Source organism: Mytilus galloprovincialis, chromosome 1 (assembly GCF_965363235.1).
Source record: "Mytilus galloprovincialis chromosome 1, xbMytGall1.hap1.1, whole genome shotgun sequence".
In the NCBI taxonomy this organism is placed as follows: Eukaryota; Metazoa; Mollusca; class Bivalvia; order Mytilida; family Mytilidae; genus Mytilus; species Mytilus galloprovincialis.
The window spans coordinates 6428232-6454871 of NC_134838.1; the positions used below are offsets into that span (position 1 = coordinate 6428232).

Here is a 26640-nt window from a genome sequence, read left to right on the forward strand (position 1 = left end):
CATTGGGGAGTTCTGTTTTTTTTGGAGTATAATCCTTTAGAAAATATGTCATTTGTGTACCCACTAAGTTCATTACAATTGGTATCCAAAGAATAATAATGAATCCACAGAATTCACAATTCTCATAACCATGAATGTTTTACAATTCCAGAGTTATGACCTTTACAAATAGAACAAAATTATGTCCAAAGTATACATAATGTAGGATCAATATGTCTCACTTTTGCAAAAGTCTCAGGCTCAACAAAAATTTAGAACCAGGTGGAATAAAACCTAATGAACAATCAAGACTTACATCAAATAAAGTAGAACTAGTGGTTGTAGTATTAAACATATAATTTACCACAAGTGATATTCCATTCACAAATTCTCAACTTGGTGAAACCCACTGTAAAAACATGTGCAATTTGGAAGATATGCATGTAGTTATCTTTTTTATGCCCCACCTACGATAGTAGAGGGGCATTATGTTTTCTGGTCTGTGCCTCCATTCGTTCGTCCGTCCGTCTGTTTTCTCACATGTCTCAGTCACTGGACAACAGACATACAACACATAAAATTTGTATTTGTATAAAGGGTATGAAGTATCAAGTTATTACATCTTTGACCATTGACCAAATTTAGAAACAAAAGTATCTCAACTTTAAAAGAACCTAATATTCAAATATTACAGAATAAGAATAGGAAATTATTCTTTTATATAAAAGATAAGATATAATTTAATACCAATTAAGGGCCCACACGGGGCATATTGAGAATACAAGTATAAAGAAAAAGAACATTTATTAGCATAAATACATAGAATTTACATACTGTTTACACAATAAAAATACAATTAGATATTAAAAAAACAACTTGATTTATAGTATATAATATATTGTATTTTATATAGAAAATTAATACTCTAGTTCTAACTCATGTTGACTTGAATAAAATTTCAACCACATATACATTTTGAATGCACAAATGTGGTCATTTCTGAATTAAGACAATGCCAAAATAAAACAGAACTAAATATGAAATCTACATAGCTGTATTCTCTATAAATGGTTCGATCACCTGTCAGGACTTTATTTTGGTATTGCAAATAATTAGGATTTCTTGGACTGTTTAGATATCTACATTTTTGACAAAAGATTGATGTATCCTGGATAATATTGGTTAGGATTTGATTTATGAAAATTATTATGTACATGTGGAAATGTATAACAAGAGTGCACACACTGTAATGTCTCGCCTTCTTCACTAATCATTGATATCATGTTGATAGTCCTTACTATAAAGCTTCATTACAACTGTCACATACACTTTACAGAAACCAAGAAAACTAAACATTGACCAATGAACCATCAAAGTGAGGTCCAAGGTCAGATTAACAATGCCAAGCAGACATGTACAGCTAACAATTCATCCATACAACAAACATAGTTGACCTATTGTTAATAGTTAAAGAAAAAGACCAAAACACAAACACAAAAATGAGGTCAAAGTTAGATGACACCTGCCAGTTGGACATGTACACCTTACAGTCCTTACATACACTGAATGTACTAGACCTATTGCTTATAGTATCTGAGATATGGAACAAAAATGCAGACTCGACAAAAATGGATATTACTATAAGATCATAACTTTGAGTATTATTCATTGTTTTGTTTATTGTTGAAGTGCATTGATCTGAGCCTTTTTCAACTAATTTTTACCTACTGTCATAACACCACTTGTACAGTTTCAGTTTAAGGTAGGGTTTGGCACTCATTTTTTTTACCCCTTCCATTAACGCCTGTGCCTGTTCCCAATCTGGACATATTGTGTCCATAAGCCAATATAAGGGGTTGTCATTGTATCAGTATTTACTTTTGATTTTGTTTTAAATTGTGCATATAAATGATGCTGCTTGCATATTTGCATTTTTTTACACTTGTCACTGTGGAATGATTCAAAGCTAAGTATAAAGTGTGGGCTTTTGCTCTGTGTTTAAGGCTGTATACAAAATTATTATTAGCAGTAAAATTAAGGGCCTTATTAGGCATACTAGGATTTAAACTATAGATTTGAAAGAGAAAAAAACAGGAATTCATTTATCACAGCATCACCACAAATAAGAGAGACTGACAGCTTAGATCATACACTTCATATTCTGTTCAGTAAAACACATAATTCCTGGTATACAAGGGTTAAATCTTGTCAAGGAATACATACTGATATCATTGCTCAAAAATAATTTAATCTCACCAATTTAATAGGCGTTTTTTATAACTTGATGGAGAAACCATGCAATTTGCACACCAAATATACATTTGCACTGAATCTCAGTATATATATATATATGCTTTAATACAAAAGAAGGAGATTACTCCTATATCAAATATTGCATTTATATAAAAGCTTATACTTTTAATATTACATTTACAGTTATACATTGTATATGAAAAAGTAGTGTTTAAGTTTGTTTAGACATAACATGGAGCATAACATCTCTAAACACGTCTAGTCCATGTGATACTGAATATTTTGTTATGTCAATGGTATTCCTTAATTCCGTGAATTCATCTTCTATTAATGGGCAGTTGTCTCTTGGTTTTAAGAAGATTGTCCCATTCAGTTCAAGGTTTAAAGTTTGAATGACCTCATCAACACGCTCATCGGGTGGATTCTCTATGTTGCGTATGCTGGTGTTCTTTTCTGGATTCCCTAGTAAAAGTGATTTGAACCACATCATATTTGGTGTTTTGTTACCCTCAGTTCTGATCTTATGGTTATTGTGGGTATTCATCCACTCTCTTAAAGCAAAGTCAATACGTGGTACGAAAACATACTGCAAGACCCATCTGTGGATACTGTTTGTAGTGTTAAGAATGTTCTGTTCTTCCATAAGACAAAATAGTTTGTAGAAAACATCAAGGACTTTGATAAATATGTCACGCCATAATCTTTCGATTCTTTGATTGTGGACAGAAGGCCCAGTCATGAAGCTTCCTCTTCCCTCACCGTTTACTGAAATCATGAACCGTCCAGTGTCTGCATATTCTGTACCATGGTCAGCTCGTATTCTGCTGGGTACTCCATAGTTCTTCACACCTTGAACAAAAAAGCATGCAGCAGCCTTTGATGTGTTGAAAGTTGAAGCCCTTAGGAATGGAATTAGTCTTGAGTGACCATCAATACCGCCATGCACAATTATGCCCCATCTGAAAAATTAAAAACATTAAATAAAAAAAATTGCAAACTTTCATCTCTTTATCTCAGTGAATGACTTATTATTGGTTATTGAGCTCATATCTTTTCTATTATTTATATATCTATAAATAAAAATCTATTCCTATATGTGATGCATGTGCCCATGTGTGTAAGCCAATTTAATGAATAGATATTTTAGGCCTGACTGATGATAACAATTTAAAAGGTGGCACTGCCAACTCATTCTTTCCAAACTGCACTCAGGAAGAGGAAACCTTTCAACGCCTTCGCATCAAAATTTCTTCATCTTTTGACCCCATCAGAGCTATCATATATAAAAATTGTGCATTAACAGCCAGGTGTTATACACAAACACTTTTTACATCGCTATGACAATGAGGGCAATCCAATGTATTGTTTCTGCAAGATTTCTACATACACAACTTTTGTTTTTGACTGTTAACTGATTTATACATACACCGATATTATTGAGTGCAAAATAAAATTTCTATTTGCTTTTTATGAAATTCATTTCTTAAATGTTTTTGTTAAGAACATAAATTAATAATATGAATATTTTTATCGTTAGAAATATATATTTATTATATAAACACAAGTAAAAAATCACTGATAATATCTATGTACACATACAGAATAATCAGGGTAACCTGTACACATGCAGAAAAATATCTCAAGGATGTACATAGTGTTACATGTTAATCTCCATAAAAAAGATAAACAATTTTTTATGTATTTCTATATGTTTTTCTGAACTTTTAGTGATTCCCTATATAATCAACCATAATTTTTTTCCAAAAAAGGGGAGGGGGCAGGGCCCCTCTGGATCAGCCTATGAACCTACATGTAAAAGTACATTTGTACAGCAGGAACAAGAACTTCTTTTTTAAATCCTTGAAAAATGATCTATGTTAAATGTATATTTTCGATTGGACTATATCGCGATTCACATGTCATGATTCAGAGACCTTCACACTAAATCACTATTTATATCATTTAATCTTGAAACTGTTCACCTATATCTGCATGTAAATGTACATCCACATAAGATATCTATTCAGTAGCCACAGTCATAATCATGATAACCAATACCAACCTGATGAGTGAATGATGAGTGTCAACATGCCAAACTGAGTTTGCAGTGGGGACACTGTATTGACGCCTTTGAATAGTACATGACCATCTTGTAGCAGTTCCAAGTGGGTCTACTCTGCCTAATATGTCTCTGCATCTCTGACGCTGAACATTTACTCCTTTAGTTTTTAAATAGGCTTGGACCTCTAAAGCACCTATTAAAATAAATAGTAAAGGGGTTTTCATACTTTTTTGCTATTACATTGTCAAATGAAACTAATGCAGTACTACAATGCATAACACATTTAACAATGGACAAACCTTTTAAATTACTTTTACAACATTGAACAAGGCGAAATAGAAAGTCTAATCTTTAACCAGTATTAATAATTCAATGTTATTTAATTTGAGCATGCAAATTGAAGATAATGTTATATATTTTACCCTGCTTATATATATATATAATTACTGTTAATGCATTGGCTCAACAAAACTTTTATGATGAGAGTTCCAGATACTATATAAGTTTGAAAGTTTGGCCACTAAATGCCACATGTTTTAGGTGGTAGCTAACTCAAGTCGAAATAAAAAGAAGTGGCATGAGTGCAATTAGGCAATGTTCCATCAAAACACAATGTTGTTGAAGATAACAATTATATGTTGTAGTATGGCCTTCAATGCTGAGTCATAGCTAAATGTCGATCAGCTTCAATCATATACCTTTTTTCTGATAAACTTACCTCTCATAAGATATACAGTATACAAAACTATAATACTAACCTGCATTTGGATGATCTCTATTATAATCTGAGATTAATCCCTGAAGCTCATCATCTGGCATGTTTGAGAAGGAGGATCTTATCTGTATGTTGTTTTCTTTTAGTTTACGATACAGCGTGTTAACATGTATAACACCACCAAGAAGTCCATCTTCAGCAATCTGTTTAACAGTAAACCCAAGTTGTAGAAGCTGTTGAAACTTTGTCATGTCAATGTCTAGCTGGTTTCTACCTTTACCAAACTGGTTTGGTATGGTTTGGTCTATAAGTACACAGAAAAATAACTCAAAAATTAATATGTCATGTTCAAATTCTTAAACAGTTGAATATTGAATATTTAAGCTTGATAATGTATGATTTGGATTGTGATCAGATTTTTGACACATTATAGGTTTATGACACAAAATAATTGGTCAAAGATCTTTAAAGTTTTAGATGGGACATTTAATTTACCTAGAATGGTATGATATCCAAAATCATACATGGTAATTCAGTATTATATAAAACAAATGGAGAAAAGGCAATGCATCCCTTTTGACACAGATGATTCCCCTGCTGGCATACAGCATTAACATTTGTTTTATATAAAACTGAATTACCATGTATTATTTTGGATATCACACCATCCAAGGTAAATTAAATGTCACCATTTTTTAAACCTTAATTGTAGCCCACTTGTGTTGGGAGCAGCCAATTTGATTGTTTAGACATAGTAAGATCGGAATCTGGATCTGAATCGGGATTGGAAGGAAACAACCGTTTCTCAGAATTTAAAGAAAAATACCAGGTCAGGGTTTTGAGTCCCTGTCAGTTATGCAACAGGAAACAGACATATTTTTTTTTGGCCTTATACTTGAGTTTTGTGATACATAGTTTTGTGTATAGATTTGACAACCCTTGGTTTGGGCAAACTTAAGTTACAGGACAGAAAAAATTAAAGAACCTTAGTGAGCGTGCTCACATACCCCACCGTCCCCACATTGTCATTGGAGAAATGAAATAAGTGTAAGAAAAGAAAATTGTATAACAAAAAAAAATTGAATCATAATTTTCTGTCAATATGCACATCTACATAGTATGTCCTTATTATCTACAAAGTTTCATGAAATTCTGTTGTGTGGTTTCAGAGGAGTTGCGATTACAAACTGTTGCAAAAGTACATTGAAGCAAATAAGTTCAAAGGAGCACAACATGCACAACTCCTAGAAAGAAAAAAAAATTCGTAATTTCCTATCAATATGCATATCTACATAGCATGTCCTTATTATCTACAAAGTTTCATGAAATTCTATTGTATGGTTTCAGAGAAATTGCGATGACAAACTGTTGCAGTAGTACATTAAAGCAAATAAGTTCAAAGGGGTGTAACTCCGGGAAAAAAATTGAATCATAATATCCTGTCGATATGCACATCTATGTAGTATGTCCTTATTATCTACAAAGTTTCATGAAATTCTGTTGTGTGGTTTCAAAGGATTTGCGATGACAAACAGTTGCAGTAGTACATTAAGTAAATAAGTTCAAAGAGGTGTAACTCCTAGAAAAAAAATTGAATCGCAATTTCCTGTCAATATGCACAACTACATAGTATGTCCATATTATCTGAAAAGGTTCAGTGAAATTCTGTTGTGTGGTTTGAGAGGAGTTGCGGTGACAAACTGTTGCAGTAGTACATTAAAGTAAATAAGTTCAAATGGGCGTAACTGTTGCAGTAGTACATTAAAGTAAATAAGTTCAAATGGGCGTAACTCCTAGAAAAAAAATTGAATCGCAATTTCCCGTCGATATGCACAACTACATAGTATGTCCTTATTATCTGAAAAGGTTTGAGAGGAGTTGCGATGACAAGAAACAGGACTGACGGACGGACTGACCAAAAACAATTAACCCTTTGCAACCTGTTGCGTGGGGTATAATAAATAAATTATAATATAAAGGGGCATAACTCTATGATAATTAAAGTGACACTATCCAAATTCAACTTGATTTGTGTTTTGTGGTTATAAGCAAATGTGTATAAGTTTCAAAAAATTTGGTTGAGGCAACTCAAAATTTTGCTTTTTTACCAATTAAGGGGCAACCCAAAAACAGGTTGTCTTGATCATCTGAAAATTTTAGAGCAGATACATGTAGATGTTGACCTGTTTAGTATACCCCCGTGTCAGATTTGCTCTAAATGCTTTGGTTTCAGAGATATAAGACAAATTCTACATTTTAGGCCTATGTTCTATTTTAAGCCATGATGGCCATCTTGGTAGGTTAGTGGGATCACTGGACACATTTTTAAACTAGATACCCCAATGTTGATTGTGGCCAAGATTGGTTTAAGTAATCATTTTGCCCAGTACGGCAGTAGTTTCAGAAGAGAAAAGATTTTTGTAAAAGTTAACCATGAAGGATGACGAGGGAGGCCCAGTGATGAGAAAAGCTCACTTGGCCTTTCAGGCTAGGTGAGTTAATACGGAAAACAATAAATAAAAATATTTCTCTCTATTCTATCTTTTGATTGTAATAACCTTCTGTCCAAGTTTGGTAAAAATCTAGGATAGTTTATGAATCTAGTAAATATTTTTAAATTTACAAAACTTTAACTGCAGACTGTATGCAATGTTAACTAGAAAAAAAACTCAGTCTGTTTATAAAAAAAATACCTAAAAAAAGAACAAAATTTTTACAAAGTTATCTTCTAGAAACTAGCTTTTGATCATAAACAAGCTTCTGTAATCCAGGATAGTTTAAGCAAGTTATCAAAATTTTAAAAACTTAAATTACTAAGCATGCTAAGTGAATGTAATGTTTCCTATCAAAAATTCAGTCCATACAAAAAATTGGATTTAAATTTTTTTTACTTCGAGATACTATCTTATGTCAGATCATAACAATAGGCTGTCAAGAGCCTGAATTGCTCACCTGTATTTCACAAAAGAAGATTTTTAAAGGTTAGCAAACTTGAAGAACACATTGTGTAAAATTGTCTTTAAGGGTAATTACTTCTAAATTAAAGGGGTCAATTGACAAATATGGACTTTTTAACGTTTTTGTAGATCTTACTTTGCTAAACATCATTGCTGGTACAGTTTATATCTAGCTATAATAATATTCAAGATAATAACAAAAAACTGAAAAATTTCCTTAAAACTACCAATTTAGTGGCAGCAACCCAACAATGGGTTGTTCTATTCGTTTGAAAATATCAGGACTGATACATTGTACATGTTGAACAATTTCACCCCATGTCAGATTTCCTCTAAAAGTTTAGTTTTTTATATAAGCCCAACATCTAGACTATTTTTAGCCATGGTGGCCATGTTTGTCGATGGATCAAAACTTTGGATATAATTTATAAATTAGATATAAGGAACATTCAGTTAAAGTTTGAAGGTATTTGCCCAGGCCAAGCAGATTCAGAGAAGATCTTTGAAATAGTTTACGACGACAAACAACTTATGCCAAGTGATGGCATAACCGGTGAGCTAATAAAGCTGTCCAAGTTAGGAAGTGAATTCATGTCGTTAAGAAAGTTATTCAAATTTTAAAAACTTTAACCACAGCGTGAATATTTGTGGCTGCCACTACCACCATTTTAAATGTAGGATCCTTACATATCGCTTTTTCAACAAAAGTTGAAGGCTCGACAAAATGACTTCACGCTTCATCTAACGATCATGCTAACCAAAGATTCTATACAAATCTACATACTCAATGCATTCTGATGTGTATTGCACAAAATGGTGCTTTCAGCAATTTCAAAAATTTATAAAAAAAAAAATGAATCCTCATCACCCCTTGGGGCATTACCACAAAACTTAATTTGTGTTTTCCCTTTGTGAATTGGAACTTTGTGGTACAATTTTGAATAGATCCATTCACTTCAACACACCCTATTAGATATAAGAAGATTTCATGTGGTATGAGTGTCAAGCCCCTTTGGTGTCATTACCCCAAAACTAAATCCCAACCGTTCCCTTTGTGGTATGGAACATCACAAGTCACAGTTTTCATAAGTATATGTAAACTTACCATATCTGTTTAGCTCTGGTTCTTCAGATGTTTCCTTATGGTGTGGTAAATTTTCTTTAAATTCTTTAACTGATCTGATAGCTCTCTTTAAATCTGCATCTGGTAGAGAATCACTGCCTTCCAATCTTGTTAAGTTGCGAAGTACCTTAAATACAAACAAATATGTACATTGTAGTGCACTAAATTCTTTTCTGAGGAAAAAAGCAAACACATGTACAGTCCTGATAGTCACAGTGTCTTTAATTTATATGTAAAAATTATATAAAATATGGCGTATACATGATGGGTAACAATTCAAAAGCCAATAGGGTATCAGTTTACTTGCAAAATTCAGCAAGCATCTTACATGTCACAGTTAGAGATATAACTCTATAGGGTTATTACAGAGAATAACTTGTGTGTGTTATTACAGATACTTTCATGAGTCGTCTACTCTTTATTCCTTAAATTTTCTAAATCTGTAATAACATATTATATATGTTTGTTATTTGTAAAATTATTTAATTTATAGTGAGCTCTAGGGAACTCTTGAGACTTTGCGCAGAAACTAAATGCATAGCCTTGATAACTAATTTTTAATTTAATTAATACATTTTTTATTTACCATGGAAAATCAATGAGACAAGGCTATCAATGGATAAAATTAGCTGTGATAACAAAACTCAGCTATTAAAGGAATGTAACTTATTATATAAAACCTTTGGGAATTACTGAGAATCTTAGACAGAACCTCAGTACATTTGTACATGCTCTGGTCATTATTTCTTACAATAAATTAAAATACATTGTAATTAAGTGTCACCGTAGCTATTTATTAGGGTACAGTTATATACTAGTACTACACTATATGTTGTGTGTACTATATATTTACTACGTTCATTCATACATTCATTCATTCATTGACGGACAGTTAGAAAAAGACTTTATTCTATATACTACTCTGCACGAAGTTATTATGCATGCAACCCCGCCACTTTTTCTAGCACTATATATACGGTGAACTCGTACTAATGCGAGTTTCACACACTTTAGCACGCACGCTACTAGTCCAAATAATTATTACGTCTTGAAAGGCTATTATAATTTTTTTCTTTCACGCTTTAAGGCGTCAAAGAAAAAAATTATAATAGCCTTTCAAGACGTCATAATTATTTGGACTAGCACGCTACATAAGGGAAACCTAACTTTTTCCCTTCTTTCAGGTAAGCACATTTTCTTTTAGGCCTTATCATGCATGTACTTATATCCAATTCATAGTTCAATTTATAAGGAAACTTCAAGTTAACATTTGAAATAAATGTTTATTATAATTATGTACTTTCAGTGTGAAATAAATGGTTTGCAACATTATATTTTGTCACATATTCAACGCCCTATTTACGAAGATCAAGTGGCCATAGTACCCTGTGACATAAGCATGATGTATGCCTGAGCAACTGCTTTGAAGTGATAACACCCTCAAGTTATTACAGGCATATTTTTTCCGTAATAACAATTTTTTATTTACTCATTCAAAAAAAATTATAGGTGTACTATGCAAAATTGGCAAACTATGAACTGTTATATATCTTTCAATAGTTTTTGTAAGTATACATATAGACAAAAGTAATATCAATAGAACATTTATACATTCTAACTAAACTACTGTTACGCTTACAAAAAATCGGAAATCCCGCATCACGCTAGAACCCCCCCCCCCCCCCCCCCCCCCCCCCAATGGCAAAGAGACCCACTTTTAACACTGACAACCTAAACAATTTAACCGACTTACCTCATCTACCTGTCTATGTGCAGCTTCAGGTTCCAATGTGTTGGCAGAATATTGTCTTTTAATACCTCTTAAAGTGTTACTGATACGATCTAAGACACTGCTTACAGTAGGTTGATGAGATCTTTGGAGACGATTCATGGTGACTACAACATGTTTTGGTTTTTTAAAAATGGCGCTTGTTTGCAAAATGTTTACCGATGTGTCGTGTCTTTCTATTGGTCGAATTAATGATTCGGAGTCTCTCTTTTTCCCCCAGATAATCGTTTTTCTCAGAGTTTTCAGATAATCCCGGATTATCTCCAGATAATTATTTATCTAATATTTTGAGAAAAATATTGAATTATCTCAAAAATGCATTAAGCTCAGATAATCCCTGTTTATCTTAAAATTGTGAGAAAAACCGGGATTATTTGAAAAAAATCGAGATAATCCCGGTTTATCTGAGCTTAATGAAAAAAAGTGAGATAAACCGGGATTATCTGAGATAAACCTAATTTATCTGAGATAATCTTAGATTATCTATTAAAGTGGTTCAGGCGTGCCATACTATATATAAAATCATAGCAATGTGATTTTTTTTTATCTGAGACAAGTGCTTGTGACCATCACCAAGAACTTGCGGTCATTCAATGTTCAGTACTTCAGTACTTTGATTATACTTGTAAAACAATGTAAAAACGAAAACAAAAAGATTGAAACCGAAAACAAAAATAATCAGTTTGGAAACGGTTTAAGAAAAATTGTGAAAGAAAATTCAGTGTAAACCGATACTGAGCTATATGTTGAAAATGGAAGCGCTGAACCAAAAAAAAATGTATAGTATAAAAAGTCCATGAAATGCATTCAAGGTCTATAGTTGTTCGCTTGAGAAAACACTGATCCATGTGAACATGCATATATAGCAGTTACTTAAAATTGTATTATTCAAAATCACATTTCGACCCGCTGGTACTCTCAGTGAGGTAGGTATTGGTCTGTGTAAGAGTTTTCCATACTTTGCCAAATTCTATAATTTCAATCATTATAAAAGAGTATTGATCGCCGACCCTTTTTTGAAGCTTGAGTTTGTGAAAATCAGATGAAAGGATAGCTCGTAAAATCTGTTTCCGAAAGCAAAAACAAAACAATACATTATCACCGTTCTCATTTTCATAATAAAGTAAAAGATGCTGTCGTTTAAGACCAATCAATAATTTCTATATGCAATCAACAATGAGCAAAACCCTTACCTTATAGTCAGCTAAAAATGCCCCCCGAAATGACAAATGTAAAACAATTCAAACGAGAAAACTAACGGTTACTACATAACATGAATGTTCTTAATTATTTGACTGGTAAAACAATCCTGATTTAAAAATTGTAATCAATGAAAACATTTTCTTTTTAAAAAATGAACTAAGACCCGACCAACTTTAAATCATTGAATGTTGGCACGGCAGCATAAGAGCACGTATTTCTTTTTCAAACTCGATGTACATTTTATAAAGTTTTTTGTTAGAGATTTTTTTAAAATATGCTATTTTCCATAAAATCGGGATTGATGTTAAGATTGTGGACTTACTTATACGTTGAAATAAATTATATGAATTATAATGTAAGTATAAGACCCTGTTAAATCATTTAAAATAAAACCAAATTCTGGAACTATTATATTAACTTTATAGTGTTGACTAAAATAAGACTATGAAAAAAAAATAGCTGGCGATATACTACCTACATCTTTCACATAATCAAAGACAAATCAAGAAGCATTTGAACATTTAGCGAAATTACCAAATTACAACAAACGTATAAACGTGTAATTGGGGACAAGAGACAGAAACAAGAAACGAAATATTTACAATTTTACTAGCAAAGATAGGATACGTCTTCTGGCAGAGAGAACATTGCTTAATTTTAAGAAATAGAAGAAAACTGGTATTACACAAATAGTTAAAAAAAAAAAAAAAAAAAATAGAAGAAAATAAGACATCGAAGGTTATAAGCAAAGACGGCCAATGTAATATGTTGTAAGCACGCTCGTCTGGTATGAGTGCCCATGAGACAACTCTCCATCCAAGACATAATTTGTAAAAGTAAACCATTTTTATGACCAAAGTACGATCATCTTCTACCGTGACGGATCGTCATTCGAGCCTTGGCTAAATGACAGAACAGCAAGCTATAAGGAACCCAACAAATGATGGATAAGATTTCCTGCCAGATGTTAGCATTTTTTTTTTTAAGAAAGTACCTAAACGTTCTTCAGTGATCAAAATAAAAGCATATACTATATATATTGCGTTTTTTTTTTTTTTTTTCTTGGCGGTATAATCAAGAAAACCCTTCAAATTTCAAGTTTTGTTTTGTTTTAGAGAAGAAACAGATTTTTTAATTTTTTTTTTTCATTTATGGTTGTTTGTTTAGAGGGTATTTTGACGATCTCTAAAAAGATCAGACCTACATTTATTATTGATATAAACTGTGCTAGAAAAAACAATTTACAAACAACCACAGACCGTCGTTGTACATATTATTATGTTGTCATTAGTTAGATTTACGACTTTCAATCCAGTCTATTACCAAATAACCGTGTTCAAGGATTTCCTGCTGTCAGACTTAAAAAAGAAACTGACACGCACATTTTGGGCAGTATGACCGGTGAAAACAAAATCATGGACATTTCTGAGCTGAATAAATTAACAGAATCTATTTCGAAAGAACTGGAATGCACAGGATTCGAAGTTAAACCCTTCAAGGTAATGCCACGTACCAAATTAAAAAAGAATATATAATATATACAGCATTTTGTTATTACTAAATACTTTCATAGAGGCGGATCGTTTGAAAATTGAAACCCATTATCAGGGATTGTTTACCTTAAGGTTCCACTAAAGTCAAAATATAGGACACTTCATTAACATCTAAACTTTGCCTGTATTTTTCAACCTATAATGAATAAAGTCATAAACTATGAGAACATATGTTCATTTAAACATACTTTACATATACACACTGTGTAAATTGTAAATAAACTTGAAATTGTTATGTTGTGGCCAAACCGGTTCTTGGGTTGAACACTAAATTTTCAAAAAAATCTGCAGGCCTGCAAGACGACTTAATTTGCTTAAAATTGGTATGGACGAATACTGTTACATATAATGCAGGGCAAGCTCATGCTAATTTGTCACATACATATGTTTTAACGGCATATTTGTCCAATTTCTGTATTGTATCTTCGATATTCGTTCACTTAGATACATGAAATTAACTGAAACTCGAAAATCAATACATTTTATAAAAAATCAACATGCGCTTGCCCTGCATTACATGTAATAGTATTCGTCCATACCAATTTTAAGCAAATTAAGTCGTCTTGCAGGCCTGCAGATTTTTTTGAAAATTTAGTGTTCATCCCAAGAACCGGTTTGGCCACAACATAACACTTTCAAGTTTATTTACAATTTACACAGCGTGTATATGTAAAGTATGTTTAAATGAACATATGTTCTCATAGTTTATGACTTTATTCATTATAGGTTGAAAAATACAGGCAAAGTTTGGATGTTTATAAAGTGTCCTATATTTTGACTTTAGTGGAACCTTAAGAACTTGACAAATTTCCTATTTAAAAATAAAGTGTTTTTGCTTATTTTACAAGTTTCTAATTCTGTTATATAAGATATGTAACTTTTATCCCCGTCTTTAGTGTAGTAGTAACTGTAGTTAGTACACTTATTTATTTGTGTTTGTAACTATGTATACATGTTCTTATTTGTGTTTGTAACTATGTATACTGTATTGTTTATTATATTTATAAAATAATAATATTGTAATGATATTATATTATATGCTCCTTGTGAGCCCATTTTATGGAAATAAAGCATCTTCTTCTGTACTAGTACTTGAATAAGTAAATTTGTCAAATTCATATTATCTTTTCAACGTTTGAATAAATATCAATCCTGTTTCTTCAATAAATTCTTACATTTATGCTGGTATCTTATATTTTAATACAAACCATGCCTGAAATTTAAAGAGTATCTTTTAATAAAAGTCAAAAATTCCTCAAACATTTTAAGGTCTGGTTTGCTAACTAGTTTTCAATATTATCCTTTCATCTCATTAACCTATCAAAACAAACTTCACACACATTTTTGGAACTGTGCAAGGTCTTCAAAAAATACTTTCTAAACAGTAAACATGATATTATATATATATATATATATATATAATTAAAGGCCTATAAATATAAAATATACCTCTATGAATAGTATAGACATATTAGTTCTAGGCAGACAATCAAACACTTCATAATCAGGATAATATTTGACTATATTAATTATGTAAGTTTTAAAAAATTCTGAATGACCATGAGAGATAACTCTAGATTTATATAATGAGTTTATAACAGTTACCTGTTTCTGTATTTAAATATTTGTATGTCTTGTATTTATGAAAGTATAATATCTAATTTGATGTACCTTTTCACTTAATTTGTACTCTAAGGGTGAAAGTATATCTCTAGAAATCGGCATCAGTAAACACTTCACCTTATTGTTTGAATTTCCGTTTAGTTACTGTGCTTATCCAATAACCTTTGTGGTAGTGAGCTACCTATTGCTTGACCAGTTTAAAAAATTGTCAATACAATTGTCCATTTAAATTGTACAATAGGTATTGTGAGAGCTAATATCAACAGGTGGTCATTTAACTACCTGTAGATTTACCTAGTTGTTTTTGACAGAGCTAATTTTAATGACTGATAGTTAGCTTGCTTTCCTCATGTCCAATGTCCTGAATGGACTATTCTATTTAGGTATGGGACATTTTACATTTAAGACACAATTTGTTCTTTCTAATAAAGATATTTATTGTAAATTTATTTATTTTGCTAACAATCACAAATTAATCATTGCTGGTAAATCCCACGATCATAATGAAGAATAAAGCACTGAAATTTCTATTCACTAAGCCATTTGTACTTTTTATGATATATTGAAAATAAATTTTTAACTAATTCCAATTGAAGCAGATCCTGAATATTAAATGAAACTTAGCATCACTACTATTCCATTTCACGAGTCGTAATATAACATGAAAATATATCCCATTAGAAAACACCAAGTCACACATAATTCATCTTGCAGAAATTATTCGCAATTAGATGGGCTATCAAAAAAATCCATTTCACAAACACTTTAATTCCATATCAGGAATCAGAAACTTAAAATATATTCCACATTAAGAACACCATGAAGCAAACATATATCTACTTTTTATATAAACTAAATTCACTGATTGAAATTTCCATCTTGACTGTTTAGAGACACAAAAAGAAATGGCTTAAAATGTCCTATATCTAAATAGAATAGTCTATTCAGGACATTGGTCATGATACATGAGGAAAGCAAGCTAGCTATCAGTCATTAAATTTAGAAAGAAAAAACAAAGATCAACTCATTTTCTGTACGTTGTGAGAAAAAAACACAGAAGATGAAAAAAACATAAAAAAAAAACAGCAATCTCTGTTCAACTAAAAAGGAATCAAATACGAAGGCGAATCATGAATCATTATTTCCACACAGTATCAACATTTTCAGTACTTGGTTCAGGCACACAAAACATCAACCGGGTTTTACTAATCTAATTAACTAAAACACTTCCTTATGCATGGTCATAGACGAAATTTAAAAAGAAACATAAGTACGAAAAAAAATTAAACGATTATAGAACCATTTTCAAAACAGGGGAATGGCTCTACGATAAAAAGGACAACGTCTGTTGTTTTTTCAGAACACGAGCAAATATATTGGATAATCAGTTCGTGAGGATGACCATATAATTAAATAAGGGGAAAAATGTAAGTCATTGGACTCCCAACCCCTGCTAAGCACTATCCAAAAAGAATTGACAATGACAAAGCTCTATAGTAACTAGTATGTTGAATTATAAATTCCATATGTAGGTATGTACTGCTTAAATGTTGATACATCTCCCCTTATTCAAGAAGGAAATACACCAACTTTAACAAGGTATCTTGATCTTTTCCTTCGACTTTTGAAATCAATATGATTTTATCCCTCCCCTTTAAAAAAAAGTCTTGACCGTGTTTACAAATGTGATAACAGACGGACAGACAGTATAGTAATAATGTTCAGAAATTCTCAGAAATTTTCAGAAAAACTTTTACAGATACACATTTATTCTTATTGGCATAAAGATTTTGGTCGAGGTAGTTTTTGATAAAGCTGAAGTCCAATCAACTTGAAACTTGATACACATGTTCCCCATGATATGATCTTTCTAATTTTAATGCCAAATTATAGTTTTGACCCCAATTTCATGGTCCACTGAACATAGAAAATGATAGTGCAAAGTTCAGGTTAAAGTTTTTGGTCAAGGTAGTTTTTGATGAAGTTAAAGTTACATCAACTTGAAACTTAGTACACATGTTCCCTATGATATGATCTTTCTAATTTTAATTCCAAATTAAAGTTTTGACCCCAATTTCACAGTCCACTGAACATAGAAAATGATAGTGGGAGTGGGGCATCCGTGTACTATGGACTCATTCGTGTTTCTAGATAAACCAATGATCCATTTTTATCCGTTTTGACTAAAACTGAGTTTAAAAAGTGACTTGATATAAATAAGATTATTTAGAGATGTGGATATAATGAGTGCCTATAGAGACATCTCTCCATCCAAGTCACAAATTATAAAAAGTTAACAATTATAGGTGAAAGCTTGGTCTTTTTTTTCTGACCTTGCAAAAATTTTATTAGATTTTCTCAAGGTAATCACCATCTCTAAAAAAAAAAAGGTGTTTGGTACATTATATTGCCTTTGTCTCAGAATGTAATACCAATTTGAGGGTTTGAAATGCAAGAACATTAGAAATGAACATAAATTGGAGAATGGAAATGGGGAATGTGCCAAAGAGACAACAACCCGACCATAGAAAAAAAAACAACAGCAGAAGGTCACCAACAGGTCTTCAATGTAGCGAGAAATTCCCGTACCGGGAGGTGTCCTTCAGCTGGCCCCTAAACAAATTTATACTAGTTCAGTGATAATGAACGCCATACTAATTTCCAAATTGTACACAAGAAACTAAAATTAAAATAATACAAGACTAACAAAGGCCAGAGGCTCCTGACTTGGGACAGGCGCAAAAATGCGGCAGGGTTAAACATGTTTGTGAGATCTCCCCCCTCCCCCCTATACCTCTAGCCAATGTAGAAAAGTAAACGAATAACAATACGCACATTAAAATTCAGTTCAAGAGAAGTGTGAGTCTGATGTCAGAAGATGTAACCAAAGAAAATAAACAAAATGACAATAATACATAAATAACAACAGACTACTAGCAGTTAACTGACTTGCCAGCTCCAGACTTCAATTAAATTGACTAAAAGATTATGATTTCATCATATGAACATCAGGCACAATCCTTCCCGTTAGGGGTTTAGTATCATACCATCATAACATATATGAGAAGAACATAACCCGTGTCATGCCAACAACTGTTTTTTGATTAAATGTGTTTGGTTCCGATGCAAAGACCCTATAAGTGAATCAATATTAACGCCAAAATATGCAATCTTTAATGACCTGACAACAGTATCGTAACTATATCCCTTCTTAATAAGTCTATTCAAAGGTTTTGTTAGTTTTTGAGGTGAATACTGACACCTTTGTGCTTTATAAAGAATATTTCCATAAAAAATTGGATGTGAAATACCTGAACGTATCAGAAGTCTGCATGTTGAGCTATATTTACGAATGATGTCCTTATACCGATGATAAAATTTATTAAATGTTTTGACTAGTTTGTGATATCGAAAACCCTGGTGTAATAATTTTTCAGTAATACATAAATTTCTCTCGTTCAAATCTAAAACATTGTTACATACACGAGCATATCGTACAAGTTGAGATATATAAACACCGTAAGATGGTGACAAGGGAACGTCACCATCTAAAAATGGATAATTAACGATAGGAAATGAAAAATCATCTCTTTTATCATAAATTTTAGTATTCAGCTTTCCGTTAGTGATATAGATATCAAGATCGAGGAAAGGGCAGTGGTCATTGTTAGTATTAGCTTTATTTAAAGTAAGTTCAACAGGATAAATTTCTTTAATATACATACTGAAGTCGTCATTATTGAGAGCCAAAATATCATCCAAATATCTAAAAGTATTATTAAATTTGTTTATCAGATGTTGTTTCGATGGGTCTTTGCTTATTTTTGTCATAAATTGTAACTCATAGCAATACAAAAACAGGTCCGCAATAAGTGGGGCACAGTTAGTCCCCATTGGAATTCCGATAATCTGACTATATACAGAATCCCCAAAGCGAACAAAAATGTTATCTAGTAAAAATTCAAGGGCATATATAGTATCAAAGCATGTCCAATTGACATAGTTTTTTTGTTTATTGCTACTAAAAAATGACCTAAAAGAGTTTGAACATATATATTCACATTCTGACTTTTTAAATGCCCATTTAATTAGGTGTGTGAATTTTTTCTTAATGAGAATGTGAGGCAATGTGGTATACAGGGTAGAAAAATCAAAACTTTGAACAGATTCAAAATCACCAATATAAGCATGCAATTTATCAAGTACTTCCAACGAGTTCTTGACACTCCAAAAGTAATTAATTCCACTATTTTCGAAGGCCTTATTTGAACAATTTATTATCAGGTTTTTAATTGTACCAAGTGTGCTGGTAAGAAGAATAGACAATTTAGTTGTGGAACAATGGCTTGAAGACGAAGTATGCATTGTAAAATTGATATCATCCAGTTACTGTAACATTTATGAAAAGCCAGTAAGGTAAATGGTGCTGATAAGCCTGGTATCAAATTGTAGGCTCTATAAGGCCAAATAAAAATATATGTGTGGTTCCAGTTACCCAACCTACCCTACTTTTAGTCCTAATAATAACCTACCCTAAAGATTTTTTTGTCATTTTTCATGAAGCACTGTAAGTCAGAATGTTGCTCACATAGACTCAATGTAAAAAAAAAACTATTAAATAATAAAAAAAAATCCATACCTACCTACCCTAACTTTTTTTTTAGATGTAACTGGAACCACACATACTATTTTATTTGGCCTTATATAATATACAAATCACTAATTTAATCTACAAATAGCCTTTATATTTACTATACTTTCAGATTGGATGGTATAATGACAAAGTGGATAAAAGATTTATACTGCCCGAGACCTATGATACGATAGGATATCTGATCATTAGTACCCCGTCTATGTTTGAGAATGCCTTTTTACCATTTATCTGTAGACAAGAATGTACCGGAGTCAAAGATCCATTAGATCAGTGTGTCGCTCATTATTTCAAACAAATTAAACAGGTTAGTTATATATATAAGACAAAATATAACTTGAAAGATATATATTTAAATCAGGCTTTCTGCACTAGGCACGAGGTTGGCATGGTGGGGTATAGGACACATCGTATAAGTTCTATTTGTGATATTTTTTATTAAACTGGTAATATTTTATCCTTTTCGTAATATGTGCACTTTGGCATGTCAATTAGCATTGTCCCTTGGTGCCTCTTGCAGATGTGTCACTTTAAATAGTACTGACTCCTCTGCACCAGGCACGAGGATGACATACCAGTTATGTGCAACTTCTTACAATATCTTACCATATCATTAGTGTCCCGATACACATTTCAATATGCACCCCCCATGCCATATAGCACCGTCCCTTGGTGCCTCCTGCAGTTCAGCTTGATATATTCAGCCTACTCACAGTATTCTTTTTTGTTACTTTCTAGAGGTGCCTGAGACGAAGGTTTTATGTATACTCCTATAAATGCTATATATATATATATATATATAGCTTGCATGTATACTCCTATAAATGCTATATATATATATATGACTTGCAAACAAATACTGGATACCCAGACTTTTAACAGTCACTCCACTGGCACAGAATACACCATATTTTGCAATGTTAATTGCAAGACTTCAAATGTTGTGTATCTCTTACAGTGTAAATGTGGTAAACAGTATGTTGGCGTGTCAGAACAGCCGTTTCACAAACGAATGAACGGCCATCGTAGCGACTACCAATGCAAGCCAGACCTCCCTCTCAGTCGACATTTGGGATCCCCTGGCCACACTAAGGCAGATCTCAATCGACTGACCATTAAAATCATTGACCACAACTCTGCTTGGTCTAAGGAGGATAGACTTGCTCTGGAAAGATTTTGGATAAGAAAATTAATAACTTTGGCACCAAATGGGATAAATGAAAAGATGTAGTTCGACTCAGTGTAGTGCTTCACATTTAGGTTATATTATAGGGTTATTGCATGAATATTGTGGAATATTGTCCAGAGTAGAATTTTATATTGCACAAGCTTGCGAGTGCAATATATGTTCTACGAGGGACAATATTCCCCAATATTCATGCAATAACCCTTTTATTGTATAGCAATATAATATTTGAAAGTAAAAATTGGTTTAAATTAGACTTTGTCATTGATGACGTCATGAATTTTGAAGATTTATTGCACTAGTGCAATATTAGAATTTATTGCACGCTTACTTTTGGTTACTTTCTGTTGGAAATGTTACACAATAATACTTATTATTGCATAGCAATATAATATCTTCTTCTCCTCCTCCTCCTCCTCCTCCTCCTGCTGCTGCTGCTGCTGCTGCTGCTGCTGCTTCTTGCTGCTGCTGCTTCTTCTTCTTCTTCTTCTTCTTCTTGCTGCTGCTGCTTCTTCTTCTTCTTCTTCTTCTTCTTCTTCTTCTTCTTCTTCTTCTTCTGCTGCTGCTTCTTCTTCTTCTTCTTCTTCTTCTTCTTCTTCTTCTTCTTCTTCTTCTTCTTTGTGTACAATAAGGTTGAGGTTGTTTTTGTTGTTCTACTGTCTCTTTATACCTTTTATACCTTTAATTTTAAAATTTGCACTGTAAAAAAGTTGAGAGAATGGAAATGGGGAATGTGTCAAAGAGGCAACAACCCGACCATAGAACAGACAACAGCAGAACAATCTATAATACTAAAATTACGAGGTCCAATTTGTCAGCCGTCATCGGGTAAAAACGACAAATCAAAGAATTCAACTCTATATATAACTAATATAGGACAATGGTGTAGATTAAAAATTACACCACTCCAGACCCTTTTGTTTTCCACATAATTAATATTGCCAATAATTAACAAGTTCCGGGTCTAATCCGATATCGATACCAATAGTATATTCACCTGTTAGCTATTACCTTATCTGTACGTTCCGCATTTGACAGGCGCACCACCAAACGGTGTATTTAGGATTTTGCTATATACACGGGTCATAATCAAAGGGCTGACACTACTAAATTCAATCATTGTCAAATTGTTCCCTATTGTAGTTTATTCAGCAATCAGCAAGACTTTCTAAGATAACTAATATAGGACAATGCTGTTGATTAAACAATACCCCATTCCTGGATAGCCTGGACATTTTGTTTTCCAAAGAATTAATATTTCCAATAATTGATAAGTTCCAGGTCGACGGGTTCAAACAGAAAGATTTGAAAGCAGAGAAAACTGTATCTTATAATCGACATGACTTTATCAGACGACAATACCAATTACTAAAATAAGGCTTAATAGGCATAGTTATATACTTTAATTCAGTCACGGACCCGCGATATCACGGGTGTGTACTTGTAGTCTACTAAATATGTCTGCATCTGGTTTATATGTGTCCCCTTCTGTCATTAATATAAACTGTTAGTATCAAATTCTTCAGTTGAAACATTTGGCAAACTGTTAAGCCACTGCAATTGTAAATGCAATTTTTTAAACAATTCGGCAAATTATATAAGGAAATGTGTCCATAGTACACGGATGCCCCACTTGCACTATCACTTTACATGTTCAGTGGACCGTGAAATTGGGGTCAATACTTTAATTTGGCATTAAAATTAGAAAGATCATATCATAGTTAACATGTGTACTAAGTTTCAAGTTGATTGGACTACAACTTCATCAAAAACTACCTTGACCAAAAACTTGAACCTGAGCTTCACACTATCTTTTTCTTTGTTCAGTGGACTGTGAAATTGGGGTAAAAACTCTAATTTGACATTAAAATAAGAAAGATCATATCACAGGAAACATGTGTACTAAGTTTCAAGTTAATTGGACTTCAACTTCATCAAAAACTACCTTGACCAAAAACTTTAACCTGAAGCGGGACGAACAGACGCACGAAGGGAGGCACAGACCAGAAAACATAATGCCCCTCTACTATCGTAGGTGGGGCATAAAATTAGTTTCATTCTGTAATAGATGAACAATGATGAGACATTAACTATATTATTAATTTAGTTATGTTATGGTACAAATTGTAATCTATATATAAGTTGTGTGGCTCTAATGGTAAGAACTCACTTAAGATGTAAGAAATAGTTTAAAGGTTATACTAGGAGCAATATCAATTCAATCTAATTTTATGTTGATAAATTGTATATGTATGTTTATTTAATACCTTAAATAATTGATTTCTTTTCTTTTATAGAAATTTCCTGATTACAACATAGAATCAATACATGACTATGAGCTTCATCCAAACCACAGACCAAAAGTTTTGGTACAGACTGTAGCCCATGTGTCTGGAGCGGCTTATTTTTATCAAAGATCAGATGTTTCTGAAGATCCATGGGACACAAAAAAGGTAGTTATTCTTTTATATCCTACCTTCTATTTATAAGAATTAAATTGGTTGTGCAAGTTCATGTGGCAATAGTGTATATTCAATACAGGGCATAATAGATAACTTTCGAGTTTGATGCATTTCCGTCAAAAACATTTGTGAACTTTATTCGTGCTTGTTGGGGAATTGACACTTGATGAAGGTTAATAGTGCAGGGATACAGGTGATCCCCTTTGTCTGGTAAATGACGTCATAAAGGCGCACCTAATTGATGATTTTTTTCCGGTGAAGGACAAACTCGAAAGTGGTCTATTCTTTTAAATGGCATGCTTTTTGTCTAGATTGATTCTTTTAACAAACTTATTTTTTTTTATTGCAGAAAATGTGTGGCGTCTGTATTCATCCACAATATGGAGGCTGGTTTGCTCTACGAGGAGTTCTTATATTTAAAAACATTGAATGCCCAAGTCTCATTCAAGAAAAACCAATAGATGTCATTGCAACTCGGGAAAAGAGAATAGAACTTTTGGAAAAGTTTAATTATTGTTGGCAAGACTGGACTTACAGAGATCTAACAGAAACTGTTGAAAAATATTCTGAAGACCAAAAACAGTATTTTGCCACTCTTCCTAAAGACAGAAAAGAACTAATTTTATCTCTGAAGAGTAAAATAAAATTACAAAGTGAAGAAATTAGAGGATCGTAAAAAATATTCTTTCATAAACAGTCTGTGCTTAAATTATTATATTTTGTTTCACCTTTTTACAAGGGTTATTCTTGTATGTTAAATCGTCAGAAGATTTTATTTGATGCTTTTTATACGACCGCAAAATTTGAAAAATTTTTCGTCGTATATTGCTATCACGTTGTTGTCGTCGTCTGCGTCGTCGTCGTCGTCGTCGTCCGATTACTTTTAGTTTTCGCACTCTAACTTTAGTAAAAGTGAATAGAAATCTATGAAATTTTAACACAAGGTTTATGACCACAAAAGGAAGGTTGGGATTGATTTTGGGAGTTTTGGTTCCAACATTTTAGGAATTAGGGGCCAAAAAGGGCCCAAATAAGCATTTTCTTGGTTTTCGCACTATAACTTTAGTTTAAGTGAATAGAAATCTATGAAATTTTGACACAAGGTTTATGACCACAAAAGAAAGGTTGGGATTGATTTTGGGAGTTTTGGTTCCAACAGTTTAGGAATTAGGGGCCAAAAAAGGGCCCAAATAAGCATTTTTCTTGGTTTTCGCACCATAACTTTAGTATAAGTAAATAGAAATCTATGAAATTTAAACACAAGGTTTATGACCATAAAAGGAAGGTTGGTATTGATTTTGGGAGTTTTGGTCCCAACAGTTTAGGAATAAAGGGCCCAAAGGGTCCAAAATTAAACTTTGTTTGATTTCATCAAAAATTGAATAATTGGGGTTCTTTGATATGCCGAATCTAACTGTGTATGTAGATTCTTAATTTTTGGTCCCGTTTTCAAATTGGTCTACATTAAGGTCCAAAGGGTCCAAAATTAAACTTAGTTTGATTTTAACAAAAATTGAATCCTTGGGGTTCTTTGATATACTGAATCTAAAAATGTACTTAGATTTTTTATTATGGGCCCAGTTTTCAAGTTGGTCCAAATCGGGGTCCAAAATTAAACTTTGTTTGATTTCATCAAAAATTTAATAATTGAGGTTCTTTGATATGTCAAATCTAGCTGTGTATGTAGATTCTTAATTTTTGGTCCCGTTTTAAAATTGGTCTACATTAAAGTCCAAAGGGTCCAAAATTAAACTAAGTTTGATTTTAACAAAAATTGAATTCTTGGGCCTCTTTGATATGCTGAATCTAAACATGTACTTAGATTTTTGATTATGGGCCCAGTTTTCAAGTTGGTCCAAATCAGGATCCAAAATTATTATATTAAGTATTGTGCAATAGCAAGAAATTTTCAATTGCACAGTATTCAGCAATAGCAAGAAATCTTCAATTGCACAGTATTGTGCAATAGCAAGAAATCTTCAATTGCACAGTATTGTGCAATAGCAAATATTTTCAATTGCACAGTATTGCACAATAGCAAGAAATATCTAATTGCACAATATTGTGCAATAGCAAGAAATTCCAATTGGATTTCAATTGGAGTTATCTTTCTTTGTCCAAAATAGTAGTTGAATCAACTTAAATCATTGTTTTATACAATATACAATGTATATTCACTTTTACTACCAACTGATAGATTAAAACAATCTTTACCATTCAGTGATAACAAGCACTTTTTTTACATTTTAATATTTTATGATGTATTTAAATGAGTAGTTATTGTTGCAAACTTCATTAGAAATTTGAATTGAGATCAGTTTTGAAATAAGGGAAAGGGGGATGTGAAAAAAAAATTGGGGGGTCAATTTTTTTCATTTCAGATTTCATAAATAAAAAGAAAATTTCTTCAAACATTTTTTTGAGAGGATTAATATTCAACGGCATAGTGAATTGCTCAAAGGCAAAAAAAAATTTTTTAAGTTCATTAGACCACATTCATTCTGTGTCAGAAACCTATGCTGTGTCAACTATTTAATCACAATCCAAATTTAGAGCTGAATCCAGCTTGAATGTTGTGTCCATACTTGCCCCAACCGTTCAGGGTTCAACCTCTGCGGTCGTATAAAGCTGCGCCCTGCGGAGCATCTGGTTTTCTTTTTGTAACTGTTTATTTTGTTTAATTTTGTGGCATATTGAAATGGCTTATATATTTTTAAAATTAGACCTGTGCAAGTACATTTTAATTTTAGCAGACAAGAAATTGCAAGTGATATGACATTGTATTATATTCAATATTCCTCAGTGCCTTTGACTTGGTAATTTCTTTGCATTGTGTTGGGATGTAACATTTTTCTTTTCAAATACATCGTGTGTTTTTTGTTTATCACAAAACATTTTGAACTGGTTAAAAAAATTTGTTTATATGTTATAATAGAGGGATTTGTCATATTTTTTTCAACCATTATTTATTGATTATGAAATAGGAATAAATATATATTTGATATCAGTCTGTTTGTTGAATATTTCATAATAGAATTATAGCATGCTTTGAGTGATTCATTTGAAATTTTAGGCCAATATCCA

At 32.3% G+C, this 26640-nt stretch overlaps 3 protein-coding genes across 3 annotated transcripts; 1 reads left to right on the plus strand and 2 right to left on the minus strand.

Moving 5' to 3' along the window:
* Positions 1–766: 766 nt before the first annotated feature.
* On the minus strand, positions 767–5302 carry LOC143064202 (uncharacterized). The gene is made up of 3 exons (XM_076236857.1): positions 5053–5302; positions 4295–4487; positions 767–3191 (listed from the first exon to the last, which is right to left on the minus strand). Exons 1-3 carry the CDS (start codon positions 5258–5260, stop codon positions 2444–2446), a joined length of 1149 nt encoding a protein of 382 aa, XP_076092972.1. The 5' UTR covers positions 5261–5302; the 3' UTR covers positions 767–2443.
* A 2811-nt stretch (positions 5303–8113) lies between these two features.
* Positions 8114–11135, minus strand: LOC143061697 (uncharacterized). Its single transcript, XM_076233770.1, has 3 exons — positions 10843–11135; positions 9072–9216; positions 8114–8139 (listed from the first exon to the last, which is right to left on the minus strand). The coding sequence occupies exons 1-3, from the start codon at positions 10978–10980 to the stop codon at positions 8114–8116; spliced, it is 309 nt and encodes a 102-aa protein (XP_076089885.1). The 5' UTR covers positions 10981–11135.
* A 2247-nt stretch (positions 11136–13382) lies between these two features.
* LOC143063990 (cyanocobalamin reductase / alkylcobalamin dealkylase-like) lies at positions 13383–24331 on the plus strand. Its single transcript, XM_076236471.1, has 4 exons — positions 13383–13580; positions 20021–20215; positions 23392–23547; positions 23906–24331. Exons 1-4 carry the CDS (start codon positions 13476–13478, stop codon positions 24230–24232), a joined length of 783 nt encoding a protein of 260 aa, XP_076092586.1. The 5' UTR covers positions 13383–13475; the 3' UTR covers positions 24233–24331.
* Positions 24332–26640: the final 2309 nt, after the last annotated feature.

What these genes read in the sequence shown, in the direction of transcription:
- LOC143064202 (XM_076236857.1), bottom strand. Translation starts at nt 5,260, where the DNA reads ATGACAAAGTTTCAACAGCTTCTACAACTTGGGTTTACTGTTAAACAG. An exon ending in TAGAGATCATCCAAATGCAG is followed by an intron (nt 4,488 to 5,052) that starts GTTAGTATTATA and finishes TTATTTTAATAG; the next exon opens with GTGCTTTAGAGGTCCAAGCC. An exon ending in ACTCATCATTCACTCATCAG is followed by an intron (nt 3,192 to 4,294) that starts GTTGGTATTGGT and finishes TTAATTTTTCAG; the next exon opens with ATGGGGCATAATTGTGCATG.
- LOC143061697 (XM_076233770.1), bottom strand. Translation starts at nt 10,980, where the DNA reads ATGAATCGTCTCCAAAGATCTCATCAACCTACTGTAAGCAGTGTCTTA. An exon ending in CACATAGACAGGTAGATGAG is followed by an intron (nt 9,217 to 10,842) that starts GTAAGTCGGTTA and finishes TTTGTATTTAAG; the next exon opens with GTACTTCGCAACTTAACAAG. An exon ending in ACCAGAGCTAAACAGATATG is followed by an intron (nt 8,140 to 9,071) that starts GTAAGTTTACAT and finishes ATATTATTATAG; the next exon opens with CTAGATATAAACTGTACCAG.
- LOC143063990 (XM_076236471.1), top strand. Translation starts at nt 13,476, where the DNA reads ATGACCGGTGAAAACAAAATCATGGACATTTCTGAGCTGAATAAATTA. An exon ending in ATTTCAAACAAATTAAACAG is followed by an intron (nt 20,216 to 23,391) that starts GTTAGTTATATA and finishes TTTCTTTTATAG; the next exon opens with AAATTTCCTGATTACAACAT. An exon ending in ATCCATGGGACACAAAAAAG is followed by an intron (nt 23,548 to 23,905) that starts GTAGTTATTCTT and finishes TTTTTATTGCAG; the next exon opens with AAAATGTGTGGCGTCTGTAT.